This window comes from Gorilla gorilla, chromosome 2 (genome assembly GCF_029281585.2).
Source record: "Gorilla gorilla gorilla isolate KB3781 chromosome 2, NHGRI_mGorGor1-v2.1_pri, whole genome shotgun sequence".
NCBI lineage: Eukaryota > Metazoa > Chordata > Mammalia > Primates > Hominidae > Gorilla > Gorilla gorilla.
In genome coordinates, this window is record NC_086017.1 from 161,829,402 (window position 1) to 161,847,265 (window position 17,864).

At 36.5% G+C, this 17,864-nt stretch overlaps 1 protein-coding gene across 1 annotated transcript in view; it reads right to left on the reverse strand.

The window, feature by feature from the left end:
* The window catches only part of ERICH6 (glutamate rich 6), a 44,128-nt gene that overhangs the window by 24,496 nt on the left and 1,768 nt on the right, over positions 1 to 17,864 (reverse strand). Inside the window, exons 2-6 of the mRNA XM_055382973.2 lie at positions 17,765 to 17,822; positions 14,434 to 14,525; positions 1,961 to 2,017; positions 1,629 to 1,684; positions 1,405 to 1,521 (exon numbers count right to left, since the gene is read on the reverse strand). Of these exons, the coding sequence (XP_055238948.1) occupies positions 1,405 to 1,521; positions 1,629 to 1,684; positions 1,961 to 2,017; positions 14,434 to 14,525; positions 17,765 to 17,822 (380 nt within the window). The remainder of the gene's footprint in view (positions 1 to 1,404; positions 1,522 to 1,628; positions 1,685 to 1,960; positions 2,018 to 14,433; positions 14,526 to 17,764; positions 17,823 to 17,864) is intronic.

Sequence of the window (17,864 nt, forward strand, 5' to 3'; positions counted from 1 at the left end):
TTTATAGATATTACATTACATGATATACTTAATGTTTCCCCTCACTAGATTGCATAGCTCAAAGTGCTGTACAAAATAGCAATGAACACCACCTCAGTGCATCCATACAGCATTTCCATTCATCTCTACATGTGCATCCATGACATGTTGCCTTGCATGATTCGTGCCCCTTATTGTTAATGAATAAACCTCCACCTTTACTATGCCCAAGAAGAAGTCATCAAGGGTTCTCAGATCTGGGGAGTAAGCAGTTCTCTCCACATGGCCATGGCATCCAGCCCAGGTTTGGAAACAAGCATTCCACCAGTCAGTCCCTCACCACTCCAGCGGCAGTGTGGTGGTGCACCATCTTATTGGAATACTTGAGGTAAACTTTCTCTTGCCCTTCAAGTACAGGCATTAATCGGTCACTTCACATGACCAAATATGGCAAATATTCACCCATGTTTCCAGGCTTTGTTCTTTTTCTTTTTTCTTTTTTTTTTTTTTTAAATAATAAGCCTGGGAAAGAAACATAGTGAGACCCATCTCGGCAAAATATTTAAAAAATTATCTAGGCATAGTGGTGCACACCTGTGGTCCCAGCTACTTGGGAGACGGAGGTGAGAGGATTGCTTGAGCCCAGGCAGTTGAGACTGCAGTGAATCATAATCGTGCCACTTACACTGTAGCCTGGGTGACACAGCAAGACCTTGTCTCAAAATAATAATAATAATTTTTTTAAAAAAGACAGGGTCTCTCTCTGTCACCCAGGCTGCTCTCAAGTGATCTGTCTCAGCCTCCCAAAGTGCTGGGATTACAGGTGTGAGCCACCGTGTCTGGCCTGTTTCCAGGCTTTGCAGCCACTCTTACAGGTTGAATTGCGTCTCCCAAAAAGATATATTGAAGTCCTAACTCCTGGTACCTGTGAATGTGACCTTATTGAGAAATACAGTCTGTGCAAATGTAATCGAGTTAAGATGAGGTCATGAGAGTGGGCCCAAATCCAATTGGGCTTGGTGTCCTTAGAAAAGGGGGACATTTGGACCCAGACACACAGAGAGAATGCTGTGACAACTGAGGCAGAGATTGGAGTGATGCAGCTGCAAGCCAAGGAATGCCAAAACTGCTGCCACCACCGCAAGCTATATGTTGGCCCTGCCAAAACACTGATTTCGAACTTCTAGCCTCCATAACTACAAGACAGTAAGTTTCTGTTGTTTTAAGCCACCCAGTTTGTGGTACTTGTTATAGCAGCCCTAGGCAACTAACACAGACACTTTAAGTGCTATTCTAAGTAATTGAGCTCTTCGGCTTTTTTTTTTTTTTCCTTTTAGAGTATTTTCACTGTCTATTGTGCAAATCATTATGTGTTTTTTATGTCATTTTTTAAGAGTAATAATAAAAAACGTGAATTAAAGTCACCTTGAAGTTAATGCCTAAATTGGAGCTCTCTTCTTTGTATGCCAGAATGGATGGTGGTCCGATGCTGGGTAATGTTCTTAGAGAAGGCTCAAACAGTGTTATGAAGTCTTCCTTAAACTAAATTTAAAAAGAGAAAGGGGTGGCGAGGGGAAAGAATTGAAGATTTGATAAGCCATTTTTACTATGAGAACAGTGTACTAGTTAGTATGATAAACATTTCTTACCTCCAGCTCATATAAAATATTTAGTTTTGACTCTTCTGGATTAATTACCCATTTTTCTGGAGAGAAAGAATAGATTTATAAGAAATGTTTAAAGCCTTTGTGCAGTGCATTCCACTTCTGTAATTTGGAGATTCACACCCACCATCATCCTCCTTGCCCAGCACGCACACACTGTTCAGATGCCCTGATCCCCGACGTTTCCGCCACCTTCTCACACCTGTTCTTAGGTGAGTCCTTTTTCAAAGCAGATGGGCTCTGTGCGAGTTAAGGTGATTCCCTTCTGGTAGTTTACCTTTGCCAGCAAAAGGAGATGATGCCAAACATGTATTTACCTCTTAACTTAGATGCCAGACATTCAGGTTCAGCTTTCTCTTTAGAGGCTTTCTTCCCTGTGAAAACAGGGTACATGTGTCATCAATGTGACAAAGTAGAAAAGAAGCTGAATATAAAAGAAAATACATCTCTTGGAAAAGTAGGTACCCTTACTATGTTTCTTTTATCTTTTAATCTTTTGTCTCTTTTCCCAAATAACATTTTGCCAACAATAAGGAATAAACAAAGGAAAGTTAGCATTCTATATATCACATTTTAAAATGTTTCCCCTTCCTTTCTAGTCCTAGAATACAGTAGTCCCCCTTGATCTGCAGGGGATATATTCCAAAATCCTGAGTGGATGCCCGAAACTGCAGGTATACCAAACCCTACTATGCACAAATTTCTTTTTCCTTCACAATTTTACAGATAGAAGATTCATTCTTACCATGTATCTTAGCAACCTCAGCATACTATTTTTTTCTTTTTTAAATGAAGTCAATAACTTTTACCTTTTCACTTAAAGGATACACTTTATGGATGCTCTTTGGCATATCCAAATTGCCAACATCACTTCTCTTGAGCTCTGGGGCCATTATTAAGAAACTGAGGGCTAGGTGCAGTGGCTCACACCTGTATTCCCAGAACTTTGGGAGGCCAAGGCGGGTGGATCACTTGAGGTCAGGAGTTCCAGACCAGCCCAGCCAACATGGCAAAACCCTGTCTCTACTAAAAATACAAAAATTAGCCAGGTGTGATGACGGGCACCTGTAGAACCTGGGAGGCAGAGGCTGCAGTGGGCCAAGATTGTGTCATTGTACTCCAACGTGGGCTACCAAGCAAATGTGTGTCTCAAAATAAATAAAAGAAATTAAGGGTTATTTGAACATAAGCACTGCAATACCACTACAGTCGATCTGATAATCAGAAGGCTGCTAAGTGACTCCAACGACAAAGACATAATTCATGTCCCAGGCAGGACAGAGTGGGATAGTGTGAGATTTCGTCACTCAATCAGAATATCATGCAATTTACGACTTACGTGTTGATTATTTCAGAAATTTCCCACTAACATTTTCAGACTGCAGGCAGCTGAAACCACAGAAGATGAAACTGTAGATAAGAGGGGACTATTGTGCTACACAGATCAATATTTTCCTTGGTTATAATCATGCTTTGCATACCCTTTTATTTTCTGCTTCTTTTAAGTACCATCAATCTACTTTATGTCTGTTATTCTTCATGAGATTTTTCAGGTAGGAGGGTGCTGAGGGTTCTATTTCAAGACAGTGAAGTAAACCACCAGGATTATTCTATTTAGATTCCAGAGCAGCACTGGAAATGGGAAAGAAGCCATCCACAAATCAGCAACTTTGAGTAAATGTCTAGAAGCTTTAAAGCACATAGGATTGGAATGATGAAAAACCAATCAGAGCAACCTATAATGGGACAGAGGCAAAGGAAAGAGGCTATTAAAATGCAAGGGACTCATTTTCTTAGCAAAGCCAGGAGAGCAAGGGCTGCTGTTGGAGACAGATAGGCTTCAGAAGTTGATCTGGGCTGGGCGTGGTAGCTCATGCCTGTGATCCCAGAACTCTGGGAGGCCAAGGTGGGGAGATTATTTGAGTCCATGAGTTTGAGAACAGCCTGAGCAAAATACTGAGACCTGGTCTCTATGAAAAAGTTTAAAAAAAATTAGCTGGTTGTGGTGGTGCATGCCTGTGGTCCCAGTTAGTGGGGGCTAAGGTGGGAGGGTTGCTTGAGCAGGCGGTTGAGGGTGTAGTGAGCTGAGATCACGCCACTGCACTGAAGCCTGGGTGACAGAGCAAGACCTTGTCTCAAAAAGTAAATAAACAAATAAATAAATTTTTTTAAAAAAGAAGTTGATCTATTTTGGGGAGGTGGGGGGGCAATGTGGATCATCTGAAAAAATTTTAAAGATGTTTTAGGCATCTTTATCTATAGAAATGCCAGCACAGGTATGTAAAAAAATTAATGCACAAAGGTTTTTATTAATACATTATTTGTTATAGGGAAGAGCTCAAAAAAAGCAAAAAAGCAAAACAAGACAAGAACAACCCCGATATGTCTATAAGTCACAATAACTGTATATGAGGAAATATTATGCAGTAACTTCAAAGAATTAGGTCAATCATTCCTGACATGGAGAGATGTCCATGATACATTGCTGTCTTAGTTCATTTGGGCTGCTATAACAAAATGCCTTAAACTGGGTAGCTTATGGGAAAGGAAAATATATTGGGGCCCCAAAATCACTAAGTTAAAAGGAAAAGTCAACCTGGGAACTGCTTAGGGCAAACCTGCCTCCCATTCTATTCAATGTCATGCCTCTGCTCACTGAGATTAATGCATATCTGATTGCCTCCTTTGGAGAGGCTAATCAGAAACTCAAAAGAATGCAATCATTTGTCTCTTCTCTACCTACGACCTGGGAGCCCCCTCCCGGCTTTGAGTTGTCCCGCCTTTCCAGACGAAACCAATATTCATCTTACATATGTTGATTGATGTCTCATGTCTTCCTAAAATGTATAAAACCAAACTGTGCTCTGACCACCTTGGGCACATGTCACCAGGACCTCCTGAGGCTGTGTCACAGGTGCGCATCCTCAACCTTGGTAAAATAAACTTTCTAAATTAACTGAGGCCTGTCTCAGATTTTCGGGGTTCACATTTTAGTAACCACAGAGGAATTCTGAGTGGAGGTACCCCTGATATTTGACAAATCTTCTATCGGTGCTTGGTACTAGCTTGAGCTATCTGTATGGCTCAAACCAATAGGACAATTTTCTGAGGCTTGGAAGCACCCCCTCCAGAGAATCCCTGATCTCCTCAAATTTGGTCACGATCTAAACTTTATTTTGCTGTACAACTTCTCTTTTTTTGAAGTTTTACTTGCTTCCAACTCAAGGAAATCATTTTTTTCCTGCTTCCATGACAATAGAAGGCAGGTAACTATTTTATATAACATATATTTTGTATCTTTACATAACAAGGCCACCTTTTTGCTAGCCAGGCCAAACTGAAACAGTGGTTGTTGCCTCATGCTGCAGTTCCATAGCTAAGGTTTTGCCTTCTTTTTTCCACCACAACAGCCTGGGTTTTGTTCCTAAATCAAGCCCTTTCTGGTTTGATACTTGGTACTTCTGAAATAGCAGCAATTTTTTCTAGCTGAAATATGCTAATGAGATTTTAAAAGATTTTTTTAAAAGAAGCTCAATGGTTAAAATTAGCTTAATTAAAAGCTAACATCCAAGATGTGTGTGTGTGTATGTGTGCATGTGTGTGTTTATATTTAAAAGGCCTTCATGTTATCTTTTTTCCTCCTAGAATCTTGTCCCTTTTTTTTGAGCAAAAGTTTTTTTCTTCTCAGTTGACTGAATTCTGTTTTCTTCATTTACTTCTGCTGTCTCTCCTTTCTCTTGTACCCTCTGCTGCATGAGGAGCCTAAAATAGTTTATAATAGCCTGGGGTTCCTTAAAGAAAACAGAGAAGGTACCAGAGTCCCTTTGGGGGAGAACGCTGTTTTTCCTTATGGGAACTCCAAGAGTGTAAACAGACAAGTTCAGCTCAGCTTTTAAACCGCTTTCTTCGGTATTGTGTTACCTGATTTATTAACTGATATAGTTACTGCAACAGAGGTTACTCTTGGGTTTTTTAAGACAGGTGTAGTTTAGGCACTTATAAATGTCTTTGTTTAAAAAAAAAATTTTTTTTTACATGCACTGTAAAAACATGATGTGGTCTAGCCTCATAATAATTCTCCCTCTTTGGAAACCCAGGATTCGGCATGGGCTTTGCCTAGAGCTCAGCGATCCAGTTAAAAGATAGGTAGTCCCTGTCTAAATAAAACTGGTCTCCTTATACAAAACTATGAAAGATTTTTATAATTTTATGTTTGATTTGGCATCCATCTTTAATCTCCCTCTAGCACACCAGACTTTTTCTCTCCATATGTTATGATATACATTTTGCTATTTGATTTTCACCTGAGTTGTTTCCTTTAATATGCAAATTTAAGTCTATTTAGCTGAAAACTGCCTAGCGTTGTGAAACAGGTTATCAAGAATCTGAATGTCTAAGACAGGGAAAAGAAAAGGTTTTCATTAATCTATAAGATGTACTTCTATTGGCATGCCTAATATATCTATGTATTTACATGTTTTGTACACACTGTTTCATTACTGAAAAGATATAAAACAACTCTAATTAATTGGCTTAAAGAAAAATAAAAACACTTTAATCAAATACTTTATCAGGAAAAAAGAAAAGACCAGTCAAATGCTTTTTCAAGTTTATGTAACTTCAGTAAAATCTTTAATAAATAAACTAGCTTTTCAGTTATTGGTAAAGTAATATTATCAGAAATGTCTTAAGAATTGTCAGCATACATTTTTGTCTGCATTTATTAATCAAGCAATTTCATACTTATCCCCACCAAATATGATAAGATGTCAAAATTTGGCATAGGGGTTACAAAACTATAAACCCAGCCCAAGACAAAATGATCTTTGCTTGTATAATCTTTAATAAGTAAGACATTGATATTGATTTAATAAAAAAATAGCTACATCTTAAATTTAGTAAGATTACCATAACTTCTAATCTTGTGGCTTTAGGCAGTCTGGTCCACAGGCAGTGAGGTTTGTTTTGGGAAAGGACCATTATCATCTTTGTTTCAAAGCTAAACTCTAAACTAATTTCCTCCCAAAGCTAGTTCAGCATATGCCCAGGAATGAACAAGGACAGCTTGGAGGTTAAAAGCAAGATGGAATCAGTTGGGTCAAATCTTTTTCACTGTCTCAGTTATAATTTTGCAATGGCAGTTCCATAACTTTAAATGATGACTATCACAGTTTTCATAAATAATCCAGGTAAACAATTAAAATAATTAGGTAAATGTAATGGGATACATACTTGTAGATGAACTCATTATAATTTAGAATCTAAAGTTAAATTATAGATATTTCATTATTTGGGTATTTTGCATTAAAAATATATTTGTAGGAAAACATTCTTTAAAAAAAAGGGTGTCCTTTTAAAAAAGGTGAATAATTTTTGTCTAATTCAAAGATTGTGTATTAAACAAGGTAAAAGGAACCAGGAAATAAGAGAGACGTAAAGAAAGTTACAAAAATAAAGAGGTTTGTTTGTTTTTTGTAAGAAAGCTTAAAGAGGAATAATTTCAATGAGAAAGAAAGAATCTTGTATGGTAAATTTAGTCCTAGAGTAGAATGACTGGTTGTTTAAGAGAAAGGGATGTTCAGGACAAACCAGAAAGTCCAATCATGTAATGAATGGTCTGTGTAAGTCACAATAAGAGGATTTCTTTAAAAAAACTTATATAATCAAGTTGTCATATTATTATTAAGTTTTGGTTTGCTTAGGAAAAAAAGCTGAAATTAATTTTTTTTTGAATTAAGGTTATTACATCTGTGTATCCTTCTGTATGCACTTTTAAAGTACTTGTGAGATTGAGTTACAGGGCTTTGACTACTGGGTCTAAAAAGGACACCAAGTCCGGCTGAATTTTAAACACTCACAGCAATTAAGGCCCCATCTTCAGGCCTGGTAGAAGATGTCAATCAAAATAAACTGCATTCCAGAGACACAGGGCCAGAAATTAAAACTATTCCACTCCTCAAGGCCCAGGGACTATCATGGAACAGATGGGCCTGTGAGATTGTAAGAGCCAATTTTGAGGGATAAAAAAAGTTCAGTTTCTCTTTAATCATCAATGTCAAAAGCACACTGATATAAAACTAGCATATAGGCGCTTGTGTCAGTTTAACAAGGTTTTCATGAAGCATTAACTAACTCCTTAATAAAGGTGATAAAGGTTATAAAAGGCTTATGGAAGTTATATCTTCTCTTATATCAAGATTAAAATTTTACAGATTGTTTATAAAATTTTGAAAAACAAACTTAATTGGCTTCATGCTGTATTTATTAGGGCTTATAATTTGGGAAATTAAGTCTCCTCTCTCAAAGAATTAAGGTTTTTGCTCTTTTTTTGAAATCCTTGAGTTATCACTTTGGTTAAATGAAATGACTTATTTTACAATAACCTGTGATCCTATTTCATGATATCAAGTGTTTTAAACCTTTGATAATTGTCAAACTTTCCAAATCAAATTATAAATTATGTCTTTTCCTGACCTAATTAATCCTTTAAGATATTAGGTTCCTTAAAGTCCAAAAATGACATATTTGGCTTATTTGGTATAAAAATTATACAGGAAGCACTGTCAAATATAAAATGATGTTTGGTTTTCTTTGGCCTGTATTTGTATAAATATGTTATTAGTATGTGTTCTAAAATTATGGGAAACTCCTATAATTTTGATATGAGTTAATGTACATTATCAGTAATAATTATAATTATGTTAAATTATTGTGTACCACAGAGGTAACAAATTTTCTTGTCAATTGTGTCTTTGACTATGGCTGCCCTAAAACTTTTTGTCATCCCCAGACAATTGTTATCTTGTTTTGGTGCTCTTTAGAAGGTGGATTTATAATCAGTTATAAAACTCTTAACAGGTGTTCTCAAATGCAGGTTTCTGATAACTTCAGAGACTGTGACATCAGAATAGAGGAAAAGCTTTCAGGACTCATGGAGAGCTGAAATATTCAAGAATATCAAGCAGAACAGGAATTAACTGCATAGACTAAACTAATAGAAGTCTGAAGCAATCTTTTTAACTTTTTGCTTAAAACGTTGCTGATCCTTTGTTTTGTTTTTCAGACTCAAGAAAACTTTTAAGCTATTTACAGCTTTTAACAATTGAGTAAATTGTACTCCTAAGAACAAAATTTGGAGTGTATTTGTTTTCTCTCTACCTGATTTCGCCAGAATTTGGAAACTATTTGTGAGTATTCTTAACTTATAGCAATACAGTTATTTCTATAAGTGCAATAATAATCTGTTTTCATTCATGACAGAACACAATTGGAGAAACTGGTTATTTTATCAAGGCTTTGACTGGAATGGTGTGCTTTCCTTAAGGAATCAAATCTGACTTATGGATCCAATAAAAGCCCTTTGGGAAAACTGGCCTCATACTTGTCCATACAGTCCCTGTACAGAGTTCCTGACCTGTGGTAAGTAAAGAGTGTCACTTTCTGACAGGCCTAGGAGCCCCAACTTTTATCTTGGAACTTCAAGAGGAGAGAGGATCACCCAACTCATAGGTATTTGATGGTACAAATCCATGGCTGGGCTCAACTTTGAAAAAGTCTTATCTGAGATTCTTTCTACAGAACAAAATTCCATCAAAGCCAATTTAAAAGCCTATGTAAAAATAATTACTTTTTTTTTACTGCACTATATACAAATAATTAGGCCAAGTATAATAAAGCAAACCAGTCCTACCACAATTTGTCTTTAGTAAAAATGGGAAACTGGAGAGAGAAAAATTATGTTTCAAAACCTATAGTATACTTGTTGTTAGATTCTTGTCTTGACTAATGTTTTTCAATTTTTATTATTTTCTACAGTTTGGACTGAATTCTAATTTTTCTTGGTTACAAATCTTCAAAATAATGTTTTCAATTTTTTTTTCCTTCTTTCTTCCCCCATTTTCCCCAATTTGGAGTCACTGAAAACTAAGCTGTGCTTTTGTAAAGCCCTGCAAACTGAAGCTAGAAAACTTAAACTTCAGAAGAAAATAACAACAACCTATTTACATACATAAGCCACTTCATACCTGCCTAGTGATGTATGGACTTCAGAGTAATGTGGCCTATAGCAGTTTTCCAGGATTGTTCTTTTGTTTGTTGTTGTTTTTCTCCCTTCCTCCTCCTATTTTTTCTTCATAGGACATGAGACTTCACAAACTGCTAAAACCATTTTAGCCATGAAAGATCAGAAACAACCTGAGACCAGACTCATTATTTTCTAAAATGCTTTCTCTGAAAAATTTTATTTTTAAAATTTTATTTATTATTATTATTTGGTGTGTTTCAGAAAGATGAAGCATCTTTAAAAGAAAAGGGAGAAGAAATGTGAATGAAAAATAAAAACTCACGAACACAATTCACTATGCCACAAGGAAAAAATTAAGCTAAAATCTGAGTCATGCAAGAAACCACTTTTCCTTTTGTTCCTAAGCAGACAGCTACAGATAAAAGGTTAAATATCTCCATGGGTAGGTACTCTATGTTTGTTTTATCTTATTTAAAGTGCTGATTTACTGAGTGCCAGATGAATACAGAATTGACTATTCCCCTACCTGCTCGTTTTCTCCTGCAACACGTGGATTACCACTTCGTTCCTCCTTTCCTTCCGACCTGCTTTTCCCCTTTAAATACTGAAGCCCTCAAAATCATCTTTGGAGGAAGGCAAAGACCATTTCAGTGACTCTGTCTTACTTCTCTTCTGGGCATGTGCTTAACCATGGCAAAATAATTTGCTAAATTGATTGAAACCTGTCTCAGATACTTTTTGGTTTATCATCCCCACATCTTGGTACCAATTTTCTGTCTTAGGTTGTTTGGGTTGCTATAACAAATTATCATAAACTGAGTACCTTATATAAACAACAGAAATCTATGTGCACAGTTCTGGAAGCTGAGAAGTCCAAGATCAAGGTGCTGGTAGATTTGGTGTCTGGTAAGGGCCCATTTCCTGGTTCATAGATGGTGCCTTCTAGCTGTGTCCTCACATGGTAGAAGGAATGAACTAGCTTTCTGGGCCCTCTTTTACAAGGGCACTAATCCCATTCATGACAGCTGCATCCTCATGACCTAATTATCTCCAAAAGGCTCCATTTCTTAATACTATCACATTAGTGATCAGATTTCAATATGTGAACTTTGGGGGAACACAAATATTTAGACCATAATAACTGCTAAGTAAAAACAATAGAGAATAGATAAAACTGCCACTATTCACACGAAATGTAATTGTCCACTAGACTCTCAACTGACAAACTACTATGATGAATAAGGAAGTACGGCAAGGGGGTCAGATACAAGATTGATACATAGAAATCAATAGTTTTCCTATTGATTGACAATAACCAATTAGAAAATACAATAGAAAAAAAGATTCTCGCCGGCTGTAGTGGCTCACGCCTGTAATCCCAGCACTTTGGGAGGCTGAGGCGGGCAGATCATGAGGTCAGGAGAGGTCAGGAGACTGAGACCATCCTGGCCAACGTGGTGAAACCCCATCTGTACTAAAAAAAAAAAAAAAATACAAAAATTAGCTGGGCATGGTGGCTCATGCCTGTAATCCCAGCTACTCGGGAAGCTGAGGCAAGAGAATCGCTTGAACCCGGGAGGCGGAGGTTACAGTGGGCCGAGATCGCGCCACTGCACTCCAGCCTGGCGACAGAGTGAGACTCCGTCTCAAAAAGAGAAAGAAAAAAAGACCCCAATGGTTGGCTACATCAATGAAAGACTATAAAACACCTAGCATAGACTAATAAGAGCTTTATGAGGCTCATATATATAGTATATACTATATATATATATATATATGAAGATCAGAAACAAAATGGAGAGGTACACTAGGTTCCTGAAAAACAAGACTTAATATTAAAAAGGTATCAATTATTCACAAATTAATCTGCATAGTCAATGTAGTTTTGGTGGGAGTTTTCAATGGAATTTTGATTCTAAAATACTTTTGGAAGAACAAGTGCCCAAGAATAACTGGGAATAATATTTTGAAAAAGAATAAGGAGGGGAGAAATTCATTTATCATATATTAAATATGTAAAACCATAGAAATTAAGATAGTGTGATATTGGTATAGGAAAATACCAATAGTTCAGTGGAACAGAATATTCACGTGTGTATGTATACACATGAAATATATACACAATATATATTTGATAATTTAGTATAGGATAAAGACACCATTTCAAAGCAGAGTGGAAAGGTTGGACTGGTTAAGGAGTAGTATAGAGACAAAATTTGGGGGAAAAAGGATGGTTATTTTCTTAAGCCATTCACAAAAATAAAGTCCATATTGATTTAGGTGCTAAAGATAAATAGTAAAATTCTAGAAGTTTTAGAAGAAAATGTAGGAAAATATACATATATTATTGAATTAGGGAAATACTTTTTAAACCACAAAATGTGAGAATCACAAGGAAAAGATTTACTTACATCAAATTTAAAATTATATTTAACAAAAATGACCACAAGCAAATGTAAAAGACAAACTGGGAGGAGCAATCTGCAACATATACAACATTCAAAGAAGTATTACAGATATGTAAAACGCTGCCAAAAAATAAACATCAAGAAAGAAAAGACAACTCAATGGAAAAATGGGAAAAAGATATGAACACTGTGTGCTTAATTCAAAGAAGATAATCGAGTGACCAAAAAAACATATTATTGGTATCAAGATGCTCAACCTTGGCAATAATCATAATAATTAAGAAATAAAATAATAATCATTTCCACCTACCAGACTGTCAAAAATTTAAAAGAATGACAATATCAAATATAGGAAAGAGTAGGAAAAGGGTGGTCTCAACAACCCTTTTGATGGAAGCATACTTTGGGTCAGCTCTTTAGGAAGGTGATGATTAAAATGTGTAACTTTTCACTCAACAATATCACTTTCTTGGCATTTGTCTTACAGCAATACTCGGTGTGTACACAAAGAGGAGGCGGCTTACTGTAACACTGTGGAAATAAATATCTAGGAACAATTTTATGCATCAGTTGGGGAATCTTTAAATAAATAATTGTACATCTGTACTCTGTGCTATTATGCAACAATTACAAAGAATTTTTACCTGTATTTACTGGTAAAAATTTTCAAGGCCTATTAAGTGAAAAAGCAAGTGGAACAACAGATTCGGTGTGATACCATTCATGTAAATAACAACAGCAAACAAAAGGGGCCACACTACTACAGTTTTATATGGATATAAAAGCTTAGGAAAAGATTTGGAAAGATACACACCAACATGATAATAGTGATGACATCTGAAATTGAGGGTAATAGTCAAAAGAAACTATTGTTTGATTTGTATCTTTTGACTTTTAAAAAATAAGACTATGTTGATGTTTTAGTTACACCACTGTACCATTAAAAGCTTAGCAATGAAATGGGACTGGAGTATGATTCCATTTCTATTCTACACTTATTTCACTCTCCTTTCAGCCCACTCCAATATGGCTTTTATCCCCAGAGTTACACTGAAGCTGGTCCTATCCACATCACCAATGACTTCCACATGCTAGATCTAGTAGTCAGTTCTCTGTCCTCATCTTCCTAACCTCTGAGTATCATTTGAGCCTGTTGATCATTCCTGCCTCCTTGAAACTTTATTGGTATCTAGGACACTTCCTGGTTTTTCTTCTACATCACTGGATGCTTTTCCTTAGTTTCTTCCTCATGTCCCCAACTTAACAATGGAGTGCTGCAGGGCTCAATCTCTGGGCTCTTGCCCTCATATTTTCTCAGCAGCCAGCAGTCATTAAAAATACCAGTTGGATTATATCACTTCTCTGCACAAATTCTCCAGCAACTTCCCACCTCACTCCCAGTGAGAAAGATCTGGTCCTCAGATCTCTGTGATCTCATCCCCTAAGATTCTCCTCCCTGCTCACTCCACTGCAGCCACACTGGCCTCTTGTTCCAGAAGGAGGCACTTGCTGTTCCCTTGCCTGGAACACCTTTCCTGTGAGATTGTCCTGGCTCATTCTCTCACCTCCTGTAGGTCTTTTCTCAAATACCTCAGATTCTCAGGAAAGATTTCTCTGGGCACCCTGTGTAAACTTGCACCCTATCTCCAACCCCCGACACTTTCCAACCCCTTCCCTGCTTTACTTTTCTTCTTAGCACTTACATCATCTAATGTTTTATATATTAACTGATTTATTCTCTATATTATTGCTCTCACCATCACCTCCACTTCCCACACTTTAATATCACTGAGACAAGGGATTTGCTTGTTTTTTTCACTGCTGATACCCTATTATAGGCTAGACCTATGATAGGTGTTTGGCAAATGGTAGGTGCTTGGCAAATGGTAGGTGCTCAGTAAGCAGTCGATGAATAAATGACATAAAATAAAATGTGAATATAAAAGCTGAAGGGAAATATACTGGAAAAGTTAAAGTTTTAATTATTACATTATCCACTTCTTAGTGGTTTGACATTTAAAAAGTGTGCATATGTTACTTGTATAATAAAAAAATAAAGATATGTATCAAAAATATAATGGCAGATTATTTCTTGATGTGAACATAATTGCTACCATTTATTGAATACTGAAAATATTTAATCTTATTTTGATCTTCATAAGAATCCTGTGACAATATGACTATTTCCAAGAGATGAAGAAAGTAAGACTCAAAGAGGGTAAGCAACTTGCCCAACATCACAAGGTTAGTATGTGTTGGGGCTGGGATTCAGATCTAGCTGTACTGGCCTTCTACACCTGTGATATTTCCAACATGCAATCCCTCCTCCCAGGAAAAGCTAAGAAATCAAACTACTCACTCGATTGCACTTTATCAGACAAATCTTGGAGCCAACTTTCTTCTGTTTGTACTGATATTGGAATTCCTGGAGACAAATTGTGATGAATATTTCTGAAATTTTGACAAAAATGTTTTGAGTATACGTATATAGTTGTTAGCAGGTCTTCTAAACATTGAACATTTAATAATCAATTAATGCACATAGAAAATATTTTGTTTTCTTTGAAATATTTTCTTCCATTTTTATCTTTTCAGTAAAGTTAACTCAGTGTGTTTGCATCAAATCTTTTTTTGGGGGGATAAGCTGGGAGGATACCTTGAGCCCAGGAGTTCAAGACCAGCCTAGGCAGCATTGTGAGACCCTATCTCTACAAAACATAAAAAAATTAGCCAGATGTTGTGTTCCGTGCCTGTAGCCCCAGCTACTTGGGAGGCTGAAGCAGGAGGATGGCTTGAGCCCAGGAAGTGGAGGCTGCAGTGAGCCGTGATTGTGCCACTGCACTCCAGCTTGGGAAACAGAGCAAGGCTCTATCTCAAAAACAAACAAACAAACAAACAAATAAACCATGACCATACACTGAAGTGTCCTTGCCCTAACTCTAGTAATAGTAGGATTACCCAGCTTCACTCCTCCCTGCCTGGACACTCCACAGGAAATGACTCTAACATGCCCCACCCATCTGCACAGGGATCATAGCAGACTCTCCCATGCAAGCTCTGTCAGAAAACAGAACTACTAAAGCTAGGGAAGGATTCCTTTCTAGCTATTTACCAGCCATTCATTTATAAATAAAAATGGGCAACGAAGGATTACCACTTAAGAAAAATCAATAGCATTGAAGAGAAAAAGCAAGAGAAATAAACAGAACAATTGACTTTGAAAGGAAAAATAATACGAAGAACAAAGGAGAACTTTAATATATTAGAACAAAGCCCTCAAAAGAGATAAAAACAAAAAAAACCCACAAAAACAAACCAAATTATTTTGAACAGCAACAATCAGAGAACAAGCACTGGTTCTTCGAAATTTCAAATATGAATCCACCAATAATAAAATTCTGTACAAGGGCTGTATAGTAGCATGTAAACAAACATCAAAAATCCTGAAGATACTGAAAATACAAAGGAAATGTTATTAAAGATGGAGAATCTACCTAAGAGGTCCAACAGCATCTAGGAGGAGTTCTGAAGAAAAGAAGAAAAGGGGAGGAAGTAATTATATATCAGAATGGTCTGAGGATAAGACTGGTGAGGCAGTATTGGCTACTAGGAGGCAAAGAAGCAATGTCTTCAGATCTCTGAGGGAAATTTTTTTTTTTTTGAGATGGAGTCCCGCTCTGTTGCCCAGGCTGGAGTGCAGTGGTGCGATCTTGGCTCACTGCAAGCACTTCCTCCAAGGTTCACACCATTCTCCTGCCTCAGCCTCCAGAGTAGCTGGGACTGTAGGCGTCCGCCACCATGCCCGGCTAATTTTTTTTTTTTTTTTTTTTTTGTATTTTTAGTAGAGACGAGGTTTCACCATGTGAAATGGTTTTAAATCTCTTCTTTTTGGCAGGTTTTTATTTATTTATTTATTAACAAGTCAAGTACAAGGGCAAAATGAAGAAATTTCAAAGCAGGCAAGAACTCAGAAATTTGACTATCCATGAGACCTATATAAAAAATTCACCTGAGGAGTTTCTCCAGCAAAAGGAAAAGCAACAAAAGAAAGAAGACAATATGGGAACCAATAAAGTGTGGCTGGTGAGCCAACCCAGAAAAACTGTAGACAGAACAACGGAGAGTCAAAAAGTTTATTTTATTATTATTATTTTTTATTTATTTTTTGAGATGAAGTCTCACTCTATTGCCCAAGCTGGAGTGCAGTGGTATGATCTCGGCTCACTGCAACCTCCACGTCCTGGGTTCAAGCGATTCTCCTGCCTCAGCCTCCCAAGTAGCTGGGACTACAGGCACACGCCACCATGCCCGGCTAATTTTTGTATTTTTAGTAGAGACAGGGCTTCACTATGTTGGCTAGGCTGGTCTTGAACTCCTGACCTCGTGATCTGCTCACCTCGGCCTCCCAAAGTGCTGGGATTACAGGTGTGAGCCACTGCATCTGGCAAAAACTTTACTTTTTAAGAGACAAGTTTTATGGACATAGGATTATATTTTCTTGTCCATAGATTCAATCATATTACTGGTTTGTCAACATAGAAGTGTTAGTATTGTCTGTTGGTTTTCAATTTTTAGAAACAACCCCAGAGCACTTTAATTATAATTAACAAACCATAATACAAGCATAATAAAGCTTGGAAAAGTAATATAACTTTATGTAAATATATATTGCATTTTAATATAATTTATCATTTCATATAGTTTGTTGTTAATTGGGAAAAAAGAGGAGAGAAGAGAGATGGAAGGAGGAAGTGCATTAGCATGTTAATTTTTCATTATAGTCAATAGATACTAAAATTGATGAATCAAGAAGTAGAGGTTTAAATACCTCGAAGTCCTAAATGTTAGAAAAACTGAAAATAATATAACTACCAAAGTGGAGAGGTGGGAATTCAATACACATGTCAGAAATTGATAAACCAAGAAATGAAAACGTCATTTTAAATAACAATGGAAACAAAACTGAAGGTGAGTGGGAGTGGGGGTGAAGAAGGGCATGAGATTTTCATTTTTATACCTTTGTATAGTTTGATTTTTTTAACCACATGTATACATTATCTTTATTACAAATTGAATTAAAAGGATAACTAAAAACATGTAAGTGTGACAGAACAATTCTCCTTAAACTTAAGAATTCAAAAGTTGCTTACAAAAGCAAAGTTAGGGTAACTAATAATTCAAGATCATTGACTCAGGTTTGGTGTGAGATTTCAGGGAATATTTACAAAGATGTTCCAGAAGGCATTTCACTGGTATCTTCTTATTATAGTTAAAGTGCCTGAAGGCTAATAGCAATAATAAGAAAAAGAAGAGAGAGAGAGGAAAAAGGAAAAGCTATTATTTCCACTCTGTTCCACAAAAGGCGTCCCTGGTCACTCTTGCATTTAGCCAATAAAAGCCTATATTCAAAATTCTCAAGCACTTACAATTGCACACATGGCATATATAGTTATTCTTTCATGTTACATTGATAAGTGGACATGTAATCTCTAGAGCTAGGTAATAAGCTGGGGATAAGGGGGAACCTTTATCTCTTTCAAAGTGTCTACCAGTGTATATTTTAAAAAAACTTTTTAAAATAAGTAAGTCACAAATGCCCTGGATTATTTTACTCTACTTCCTAACATGTTTATCCAAAAGGTAAACATTGTTGGGTTCAAAAAATATGAAATTTGAAAACATTTTCTTACCTATCTATACTCATTTCAGACATGTCTTTCCTAAATGTCTGAAATATTTTAGGGAAACCTGTTGAATGAAACATTTAAAAATCAGCTATTCCTTCTAAAT